Genomic DNA, 12,317 nt, shown 5'->3' on the forward strand with positions numbered 1-12,317 from the left:
GTACAAATTTTTCTCACCTTCTTTGTATATTTTTATAAATTCCTTCCACTTTTCATTTGCTCCTTAGCACTCTTGAATTTCATCCAATTTGTCTCTTGAAAGAATTTCTTTAGGTTTCCAAAATCTGTCTTGGCATAATTCCATCTTCCCACTTTATATTCTTCATTTCTTCTAGATTTCTCTTCATCTATCACCTTGAACTCCAAAACTGCATGATCACTCTTGCTAAAGGGCACTCCACCCTCATCTCCTCAATGACCATTGGCTCTGTACTAAAGACCAAGTCCAGTCTTGACGATGCTCCCTCTCCTCCAAACCTAGTATCTTCTTTGACCCACTGAGTTAACACATTTTCCATTGCCAGTGTCAATAGTGTATTTCCCATGTTGTCTCTGATCCTTCCATTGACCAGTCCTCCCAACACACCTCTTTACAATTAAAATCTCCCATCATTATAGTTCGTTCACAGCCACCCAACATTTCTTCCAGACATGTTCCTGTATCACTTATCATTTCTTCATATTCCTGTACTGACCATGCATTTGTCTTAGGTGGTACGTACACCACTATGTAGTGCCTCTTTTTCCTTCATTAGTTTCTGCTCTGATCTTTAGCACTTCTGCCTTTCCCATACCTTCTTTCACTTGATCCACCTTTATATCTTTTTAACCAGCAACATCACTCCTCCTCCCATCTTACCTACTCTATTTCTTTTCCAAACATTATATTTCCCTTCTCCAACCATCATCAGGTCTTCTCCTCTCTCAGTTTTGTTTCAGTAAGACCCACAATATCTGGGTTCTTGTCCCTCAAGTAATCGTTGAGTTCTAAAATCCCGATATCACTCCATTTATGTTGGAATACATTACATTCGCTCATACGTAAGTTTCTTTAGTCCTTTCTTGCTGTACTTTTCTGGGTTATGAACCACTTCCTCAGTCTCATATCCAAGATTCTCCAGAAAACTCTTTCTTCTCCTCTTCTGTCCTCTCTTCATTTTTTTCAAAGCCTCCTTTCTCAACTCATTTAACATTTCTCTTTCCTTTTCACCGAGATCTCTTCTGTGTGTGTGTGTGTGTGTGTGTGTGTGTGTGTGTGTGTGTGTGTGTGTGTGTGTGTGTGTGTGTGTGTGTGTGTGTGTGTGTGTGTGTGTGTGTGTGTGTGTGTGTGAAAGGTAGATGATATTAGTTCACATTCTTTCTTTTCCTTTTCTTCCTCCTCCTCCTCCTCCTCCTCCTCCTCCTCCTCCTCCTCCTCTTCCAACTAACTAAAACTATACTCCATTTTCACATCCATGCTTACTCGTGTGTGTGTGTGTGTGTGTGTGTGTGTGTGTGTGTGTGTGTGTGTGTGTGTGTGTGTGTGTGTGTGTGTGTGTGTGTGTGTGTGTGTGTCCTCAATATTCTTTCTTACTCACAAATTGGTCTCTACACATATCAAGTCCTGTTTTTTCTTTACTTGGGCACAAAATAATCTGATGGACTGTTTGGCATCATGTTACTTTATATTCTGTAACTTTATCATTTTGTACTTTGGATCCATGTCTATAGAGTAAGTAATTGTGTGTGTGTGTGTGTGTGTGTGTGTGTGTGTGTGTGTGTGTGTGTGTGTGTGTGTGTGTGTGTGTGTGTGTGTGTGCACGCGCCAGCTCATGTCTTTCCTTCATTATGGTGAGTTAAAATGTCTATGTCCCTTTCTTTCCCTTCCCTTCACTAATCTAACACAACGTACCATAATGTAATGTAACACGACGCAACATAACCCAACCAAAACCAACCCTAACCAAACACAACCTAACCTAACCCAACCAAACCAACACAAGCTAACCACTAACACCTTTACATAAATGGAGACAACACAGGAACGCCTGCGACGAGAGTTAATCACCATTACAGAAGAACAATAGAAAACCTGGAGACGGTGCATGGGAAGAGAATAAGAGGCATGACGTGACTTTACCTTCATTATGAGTGCAAATAAGTAAACAAGGGCAGAGTAAGTGAAAAAAATTACTTTACTTTCTCATATCACCAATAGAAGACCTAAATGGATGTCCATAAATAAGTAGACAGACGCAGAGTGAGTGAGAAAAGTTACCATACTCTCTCACATCACCCAAAGAAGACCTAGATATCAAAAACTAAGTAAACAAAGGGAGAGTAAATGAAAAAAATATTACCTTGCTCTCAAATGACCCAAAAAACACCTGGATGAATGTCAATAACTAAATAAACAAAGAAAACAGACAGAGTAAGTGAGAGAAAAGTTACCTTACTCTCTCAGATCACCAAAACAACACCTGGATGAACACTTGAGATAACAGAACAGCAGCAGCAAGTAAAGACCCTGGATGAACACTTGAGATAACAGAACAGCAGCAGCAAGTAAAGACCAAGAAACAATGCATAGGAAGAGCTACAGCATATGGCCCAACCTAACTCAACCCAACCCAACCTAACCTAATCTAACCCATCCCAATCATTACCTTCACACTAAATAAATAGAGCCAGCACAAGCAAGATTATGGAAGAGATTACGAACAGCTGCAAAAAAAATAATAAATACATAAATATAAATAAATAAAAGGAAGAGATAGCACGAAAAATAATGAGGTTAAAGAAAAGGATAATGATGATGACTGAGTTTGGGGAGCGTTGAGTCATCTAAGGAGGGTGTTAAGGTGTTAGTTTTAGTTAAGAGGAAGGAGGAAAGGGAGGGTAACTTTCTCTGGGTATGGGAGAGTGGGAGGGGCTGTTTATTAAGGGAAGAGGGAAGAGAAGGAAAAAAGATGAAGGGAAATGGACGGAAGATGAACGGAAATTATTACACGCTACACATCTAAGGCTGCGTTTTAGAGTTATTCATCAAATACACTACACAGGCAGCCACAGCACAACACAACATGGTCATTCCTCACTAATCACAGTTTGATGAGGCAGCCACAGCACACATACCACACAGCACAACATAACACATCACAACACAACACAGCATACACCACATACCACACAGCAGTGCACAACACACACCACACAGCACACAACAGAGTAAAACACACACAACACACCACACAGCACAACAAGCCACACAGAGCACACCACACAATGCAAACAGCAGAGCACAACACACAGCCATCCTCACTAGTTATGGTCTCAATTTTCACAGCTTCACTTTTCCACGCATCGCTGCCAACCACAAATTCAAATACGAGGCGATGAGAGGCAGCCCACCCCTATTCACCATCTTCCATCTCTGTACCTCCTTAGTTAATGTATAAATAAAATGTTTGTGACTCTGTGCATGCAGTTTTCTTTACTTGCATAATGTTTTAAATATTCGGAAGTGTTCTTAAAGGATAACTCAATTTGCCCGTGTTTTTTTTTTTTTTTGCTTTGTTTTTTTTACCTATCATAGTTTCTTAGGGTTAATAGAACATAGGAATACTATGACATCACAACCTTCCACTTCCTAAAATAGTTTGGTGTGAGTATTGCAAGGATACACAACACTCACATAAAAAAAAAAAGGAACATTATCTATCAGTTTCAATGTTCTAGTGTCTGTTATTATTATACTGAGTGAAATAGTGTAAAATTGTTGCAGAAATAGAGAATGTTATCTATTAGTTTCAACCTTCTAGTGTCTTTTAATATACTGAGTGAAATAGTGTAAAATTGTTGCAGAAATAGGGAATATTATCTATTAGTTTCAACATTCTAGTGTCTTTTAATATACTGAGTGAAATGGTGTAAAATTGTTGCCAGATAAGAGTATGGTCATTAGTAGCCAGAGTTAAGAGTGTTGGTGCATGAGTGGGTAAATGCCAGTAAGGATCATAAGGACAGTCAGTTGCAGTGTTGGAGGGTCAGGCACGTGGAAATAGAAGAATAAGAGGAATAGAGGGAAGGTGGATGGATGAAAGGAAAAACACACACACACACATAGAAGAGTTTGGAAATATATGTTTGACTGATCTAAAACAAGCAAATAAGTAAGAATAATTAAATAAGTAAATCCAGCTTCCCATACTGAAACACGGACAACTGGAGTTGACTAGAGAATATTTTGGAAGTGTCCACAGAAAAAAAAAGATAAAAATAAATAAATGTGAAACTGAACAAACATGAATTTAAACAAACTCTTTACAGTATAGTAAAAAAATCATACACGCACACACGCACGCACACATGCGCCCGGTAGCTCAGTGGTTAGAGCGCTGGCTTCACAAGCCAGAGGACCGGGGTTCGATTTACCGGCCGGGTGGAGATATTTGGGTGTGTCTCCTTTCACGTGTAGCCCCTGTTCACCTAGCAGTGAGTAGGTACGGGATGTAAATTGAGGAGTTGTGACCTTGTTGTCCCGGTGTGTGGTGTGTGCCTGGTCTCAGGCCTATCCGAAAATCGGAAATAATGAGCTCTGAGCTCGTTCCGTAGGGTAACGTCTGGCTGTCTCGTCAGAGACTGCAGCAGATCAAACAGTGAACACACACACACACACACACACACACACACACACACACACACCCTGACGACCCCAGATTCCAGAGGTGAGTGCCAAGGTTAAAACAGAAACAAACATTCAATCACCCAATAGCATGTCAGGTATTCTTAGACAGAGAGAGAGAGAGAGAGAGAGAGAGAGAGAGAGAGAGAGAGAGAGAGAGAGAGAGAGAGAGAGAGAGAGAGAGAGAGAGAGAGAGAGAGAGAGAGAGAGAGAGAGAGAGAGAGAGAGAGAGAGAGAGAGAGAGAGAGAGAATGTACTTTCTTTCTTTGTCTTTTATGAATAGCACAAATCAAATATTCCATCTTTTTTTCCTCAAATGTACAGCCTTCTATGGAATTACGTTACTTTTTCATTCAATCACTCAGAAAGTTAAGCAGTTTTTTTTATAGGTAAGTTCTTTTTTTCTTCCTTTTTCCCCACTTCACTTCTTAGACAATTAGGTAATAATTATTCATCAAATCTCTGAGACAAGTTACAATTTCTCACCAAACCTCTTAGACAAGTTAATTTTTCACTTGACTTCTTACATGCATTATCATTTTTCACAGAACCTCTTACACATTTATTTTTCAATGAACCTCCAGGACAAGTTACTGTTTTTCATTCAACTTCCTGTACACATCTTTTCAATTAACCTCTACAACAAGTTACCATTATTCATTAAACCTTTTACAAACACATTTATCACTGAATCTCTAAGACAAGTTAGCATTTTCCTTTAAAGCCCTAGGTTATCTTTTTCGCAGATCCTTTCACGCATACATATTTCATGAAACCTCTAAAACCATTCATCCTTTTCCATTAAGCCTCTAAGACAATTTATCCTTTTTCACTGAATATCTAAGACAATCTATCCCTTTTCATTAAACCTCTAGACAATTTACTCTTTTTCATTGAATATCTAAGACAATCTATCCTTTTCATTAAACCTCTAGGAAAATTTATCCTTTTTCATTGAACATCTAAGACAAAATACATATGCCTTTTTCATTAAACCTCTAAGACAATTTATCCTTCTCCACTGAAGCTCTTACACACATAATTCCATTCAGCCTTAGATAAGTTACCCTCTTTCATTAAACATTTTAGAAAAAAATATCCTTTTTTCAATTAATTTCTTGTTCCATTGAACCTCTCAAAGACATATGTCCATTCATCCAAGTTACTATCTTTCACTGAACCTCTAACTAACACAGACAAGTAAAGTATTTCCAATCAGTCCCACACAAATTCTGACTATTTGCAATGCAGTCACAAGTGGTCCAAGCTCATAAACCACAATACAAGTGTCTCAGTATAATAACATCCCTGTAACTTTCTCATTACACAAGTCAGACTAATAACTTCAATCTCTATTCGGTAATAAATAAAGTTTTTATCTAGTTATGGAAACACAACTTGTGAACTGAATAACTGACGAGGATATGGTGAAAGTGTCTAGTAGTAGTAGTAGTAGTAGTAGTAGTAGTAGTAGAAGCAGCAGCAGCCATTCCCTAAAAACAGCTGAAGGTGAGAGATACAGAAAAAGATACAAGTGTAAAGAGGAGAGAGGGGTGACCCAAACAAACACACACCAACACCATCCCCCTTCTTCCTCTCTTATCTACCACTTCATCACCACACAGACGGCAGTAACAATAGTAGCGCTAACACCTCCCTGAAGACATCTATTTCTGACCGCTTGGGGGGTTGGTAACACAGAAGACATCACACACACACATACACACACACACTTAACCCTGATCCCTGCAACATCATCCCAACACAGGAAGGAAGTAAGCTGGCATCGTATAACTTTCAAGGTCAGAGAGGTATTGATTACAGGTGGAGGGAATAATAGAGAAGGTAATGCAAGGTGTGTATGTGTGCAGAAAGGCGGTGTGTGTTAAGGTAAGGTGGTGCCTCGACCCGTGTTGCATGAGGAGCAGGAGCATGAGCAAGCTAGCCGTCGCTGTTGCCTGCTTAGTGGGCTGTCAAGGTCAGGTGGAACTGCCTTACTGCCTCCCATCGACCGTATCTTTCCCCTCCTCACTCTTTTATGCCGCTATTAAATCGTTTCTCATTGCTCATGTACTATCTCGAGTCATTCCTCCATCCCTAGATATAGTTTGGGCAAGGTACGGCAGGTAGTAACAGCAAAAAATGGAAGTAAATGCTAAAGTGCAACTCCATGTCTCTCTCGTCCGTCTCTCGCTCTCGCTCTCTCTCCCCTCCTCACGACCTGACGTCACCACCACCACTGGCACCTTTTCAATCACTATTTTATCCACTATTTTAAATGGAAACTCCCACGTAAAGTACACCCATAGCTTCCCGTGCCACTTATACACCCTGCTTCATATATGGGGAATCCGAAATGCGGCTGGAAATGGGAGAAAAGAGGGTAAATACGCAGCACACTTACCACCTCGCTCGCCATCCTCCCAGGCTCTCGATAAACAAATGTGACGTCACTCGCCTACAACTCCCCCGTGTTATGACAGTTTTATTATTTATTACCCATATTCTAATTAAAACGCTACGCCTTCATCCAATATCTGACGGTAGAATGTGATTGCGCTGCATGGCTAGGGGATTCTTGGTGAGTTTCATTGATAAGTCCATGAAAGTTGAGTGGTGGTGGAGGGCCGATCAGCTGGTCCCCGCCCCGGTCCCCGCAACACATGTAAATATCAGACATGACAACAAGACTAAAATACAACTATCCCTCTTTAAACTACTCTAACTAATCACTGAAAATTAAGATAAAGGTATTTAAAGCTATATTGTATGTTGAGGTGGAGTAGTAAAGGTGTAAACGTGATTATTCGGCGAGATAGACTGTTAGAATGTGTTGCAAGGACAATCCGGTCTCTCCATCCACCACCACCACCACCTCCACCACTGCCTCTATTAGTGCCAGTGCCATTGAAATATTCCTTTGCCTCCACACTGCTTGACATCCCACATAGTAGATAAATACCGGCACTTTATTTCACCACTTGTCATTACTTTACATCGTGTTGTTAATTTTTTCCCTGTATGCAGCCATGTCGGTATTTTGATATTTCTTCTCAATCTTCACTCATGGTCAATGCAAGATTTGGTAGATTTGTTCAAACTCTCCTCTAATTTCATAATCTCTCATATGACCAGTAAAGATTAACATGTTTCAGTAATTTCAGCATAATATCATAAATTCAGTGACTGCGTTTCTCTGGGGGTCAGCAGGCAGACAGGCAGCATTGCGTCGGGGTTGCCTGTTGTGCATGATTATTACAATGTACCGCCTTACTCTTGGGTTCTCTTATATGCCAGACACGTGTGGTCAGGCCCTGGCTGCTATCCATTACATTAGTATTGTTATTCATTATTCACCAGAAAACTTAGTGGGAATGGATGAATTAATGTTTATATTAACTCAATATTCATGGAGTAGTATCACTTTCCTAGTCTATCAACTTTCTATTATCTTGTTTTATTTTAGTTATCCCTTCTAACATGGAATTCTTATTATGAAATCTATGAAAAAAACAATTAAACAAGTGCTATTAAATTACCCAAAAGTGTTTTATTTTCATTATTATCTAAATATATACATACACTTATTATTCTTACCTTTGCCATCCCAACCACGTAGAATTGCTAAATAAACGCCAATAGGTAACTCAAAACAATCTAATGCTACGAAGTTACCTACCTATGTATTTTTTCCTGCTGTTCTTTATATCAATCATTCTAATCGACCCTTCATATTAACTTCACTTTTAACACCAGAACCGAGAGTAATAACTTTATAAACGCCGGTATATAGATAACTCCGATGCAATATCAAGTTTCCTACTATTCTCCCCTCCTTTTTTTTTTTTTTTTCTCTCCTTGCGTCTCTTCTGACCTTGAATGCATCTCCGGCTTCCGCTCTCCTCCACTCACCACCTACACCCGATTATCACCAGCCGCAAAGAAATAAATTAAACGAAATAGTATAAAAAATGCAATTCATGGCATGGCGCGGCGTGTCAACCACCGGATATAGAAGTGGAGGACCTGGCCGTGCTCGTCACTTACTCAGGCTTCAGCTTATGAGAGGCTGAGTTTAACAGGAGTGTTACCTTTACTTCACTCTTTAACATGTCCTATTCTCATTATCTGATTCTTCGTTTCTTATTCTAATTTTCATGGTCGCCATATTAACTTTTTTTTTTCCTCTGAGTGTAATGTTTTCCTTCTTTATATGGTCGCCTTACACTAGCTATTTTCCCTGAGTGCATTAATATTTTCCTTCTTATTTATATATCATCCAAAATGTATGAACAGTTCTTCGTTTCCTTTATTAATTTACAAGCAGGTGTGTCTCTGTCCGGTTCTCTATATGGTCGCTATATACAGCTTTTTCCTTCTTTCCTCCTGGTATTCTGAGCACCACCACATAATATTTTAGATCTTCACATTCTTTTCCACACACATTACACGTTGTCTCTTTATTGTGAAACCGACTTGTCCTGCACTTCAATAGTATAGGCAGAGAAGAGGGACGAAGACGAGATGCAGCTTAATTGTCGTAAAGGCAGGCCGTGTGGTATTAATGCTATCTCCACATCCCTAAACCCGAATCAAACTCACGAATTGTTGTGCTCTGGTGAAGGAAATGAGAATCAGTAGAACGAAGAAAAGTACAAACAGCTAAATGTTATAGAGAAGATGATATCCTAACCTTTATCCCCTTTTTTCTAATCCTCTTCCTTTAAATCCTTCTTTTTAATTATCTTCCTTGTCCTCATTTTTATTATATTATAATAAAAATGAGAAGGACAAGGAAAAGGATTAAAAAAAAAGATTTAAAGGAAGAGGATTAGAAAAAGGGGAAAAAGGTTAGGACACTCCAATAGATAGGATGAGCCAAATATAAAAAGATAGATAGCTAGATAGATATGATGATAAGGAGCTGAACGAGGAAGATCAGAAAAACTGTCATTTCTTTAATTAATTGTCAGCCATTCTAAGATATTTTCAAAGTTTATTCTCTCTTATGCTATTGGGACTTGTAAATGCTAAAAAAAAAAAAAAAAAAAGATACTCCATACATTGCTTTAAATTAATGTGAATTGTTACATTAAAGGGGGAACTAAACTAAATATTGTGCTTCGGAAGGAGCAACACCCAAAGAGCACAAAACACACACAAAATACCAATATTATGCAATAATGCGAACAAATTATCAGTTATCCTAAGGCAAGTAAATATGTAGGAAAAAGAAGACTGCAAAAAAGCATATAGATAAATAACAACACAGCACTCTCAGTCGAAGGTTATTAAGACATTTATTATCTCATTCTTTTGCTTAAATCTCTCGGATTTGCATGCTCGGAGACATGACATGTAAGTGAGCCTTTTTGCTTAATCACTTTCGTTGTTCTGGGCAAGATTTCCCCTCTTGCATAATAAAAAAGGAAGGAGTCGAAGTCAAAAAGAAAAGTTACACAGTAAGTAGCTCCATGGTATTTTGCCGCTCAGGGCGGTTCCGCCGTCTTCCCAAAAGTAATTAATCCCCATCTGGGCCTGTGTGCATCAAGAATATGAGCCTAGGCCTAATTATCAATAGCACATACAGGCCTAAAACGTAAATCTAGCAACTATGAGGACCAAAAGTATCACCCTCAAAAAAGTGCCGCCTCCTCCACGGACCAGACCGTGGCCTCCTCCATCGCTCTTTAGCTACGCCACTGCGCCATTCCATAGTAGTAGTAGTAGTAGTAGTAGTAGTAGTAGTAGTAGTAGTAGTAGTAGTAGTAGTAGTAGTAGCAGTATCATCATCATCATCATCATCATCATCAGCAGCAGCAGCAGCAGTAGTAGTAGTAGTAGTAGTAGTAGTAGTAGTAGTAGTAGTAGTAGTAATATTAATATTAGTTTTAGTAGTACTAGTAGTAGTAGGAGACAATATGCATGAGAATCTCTAGAGAATCTAATGTGTTACTGTATATGGTGAAACACACACACACACACACACACACACACAGAGAGAGAGAGAGAGAGAGAGAGAGAGAGAGAGAGTTTTAATTAGTATTTTTTGTATTTTTCTCTCTCTCTCTCTCTCTCTCTCTCTCTCTGTTTAACGAGTGTTTCTGCTATTACCTCCTCTCTGCACCGCTTCTCTCTTTTCCTTCCATTAAAACATTCGATATACAAGTGAATGTATTGACAGCTGCAATGGTAATGACTTACAACTTAGCTTGACATGTTCATGCCTTTTGGTATTCAATTTTGTTTTAGTGTATAGCATGATACGCAGAACAAGTGTATTGTGGGTTGTCCAGCCTCGGTCAGCGGCTTGCAAAACACTTCAAAAGTAACGAAATATATATTTATAGAAATCCTGAATAAAACATAATGCAGACACCGATTAATGGAGTTAGGAAAAAATATGAAAAGTATTTGAACCAGCTGACGAGCGTTATTTGGGGGGGAGGTAGGGTTTGAGGTTAACCGCCACCTTATCTCAATTATTATTTTATCACCTCAAAACGACACACTGACGGATATAAGTGAACGCAGTAAGGTGTTTTATTTCTGTAAGAACAGAATGGGTCGATTCTAGACCGGTGTGGTAATTAAGTAACAGTGTGAAGAGTGTTTGTGTGAGTGACGTAATCCAACCGACACCCTCCTGCCCTCCACTCCTCCAGTGTGTCTCCTCGTCATTATTTATCGTCATTAGCATTGCTTTCAGCTGTAACGAGCACACTACTGAGCTGATTATTTATTTGTTAAAAACAATAAAAATCTGAATCTAAATCTGTGCATAGATAAGTGGCAGTTGGTGGACAAATGCCTGTGTGTGTGTGTGTGTGTGTGGCGTGAAGTAGGGAAGCAGGGGTGGGCCTGGCCTGTCATTGCTTGCTTCTTTTATTGTTTTGTTGTTATTTCGTTATTTGTAGTAAGGATAGGACCAAGGAGGAGGAGGAGGCGGTGGAGGCGGCGGCAGTGGCAGTTACGGTGTCCCGTGCGACATTTTCCCTCCACGCGAAAATATCACTGAGGCTCCACATCCTTTGTTATCAGGGCGTTTCTAGATCCCCTGGGGGCCTTAGGCAAGAAGAACCATGGGGATCCCCGGCTCGGAATGATGATGAAGGAAGTTCAGGACAACGGATCAGTTAATAAATATTTTATTAAAGAATTAACATATAAAAATAATGATAAATAGCACAAATAGCATAATCTTAATGCAAACTTTACACACACTATATGGATGACAGTAAAACAAACATAACCAAAATGTACAAAATTTTAAATTTTATGCTAAAATGCAACTGAGCTGTAAAAAGAAAGAAAGAAAAAAAAAAAAAGGAAGTGAAGTGGAAAGGAAGATTTGCTACACCTTAGTCTTATATCCATTATCCACTTGCAGTGCATTTTTTTTTCTTCTATGTTAAAAATGCAACTGAACTAAAAATAAAAATAAATACATAAATAAAGCAAGGAATTGAAGTGGAAAGGAAAAACTGCAACACCTTGGTCTTCTATCCATAGCCTACTTGTAGTGCATTTTTTTTTCACCTTCATCCGTTTTTTTTTCTCTCTTTTTTTTTTTTTTCGCGTGTCCAGAGGGATATGTTCGCTTCATGTTATCATAACTTGTCGACAAGGAAGGACTGCCCGTGGATGCCGGACCGGCTGCTAGTAGTGGGTGGAACCCCGCCCCCATTAGCGGGATTAATGTCTGATGTTTCAAGTTGTGTCGGCTCCATATAAGTGACAGGAGCGACACAGTGTCTCTGACATGGTGGTACGGGTCCATATGCCAATAGCAGCCGTCCCTCTGGGCCCTCACC

At 39.3% G+C, this 12,317-nt stretch overlaps 1 protein-coding gene across 1 annotated transcript in view; it reads right to left on the reverse strand.

Annotated features, from left to right (window-relative positions):
* The window catches only part of LOC123501936 (probable serine/threonine-protein kinase ndrD), a 60,861-nt gene extending 53,905 nt beyond the window's left edge, over nt 1-6,956 (reverse strand). Inside the window, 1 exon segment of the mRNA XM_045251030.1 lies at nt 6,908-6,956. Within this exon segment, the coding sequence (XP_045106965.1) occupies nt 6,908-6,922 (15 nt within the window). The 5' untranslated portion in view covers nt 6,923-6,956.
* Between the last annotated feature and the right edge of the window lie 5,361 nt (nt 6,957-12,317).

This window comes from Portunus trituberculatus, chromosome 10 (genome assembly GCF_017591435.1).
Source record: "Portunus trituberculatus isolate SZX2019 chromosome 10, ASM1759143v1, whole genome shotgun sequence".
NCBI lineage: Eukaryota > Metazoa > Arthropoda > Malacostraca > Decapoda > Portunidae > Portunus > Portunus trituberculatus.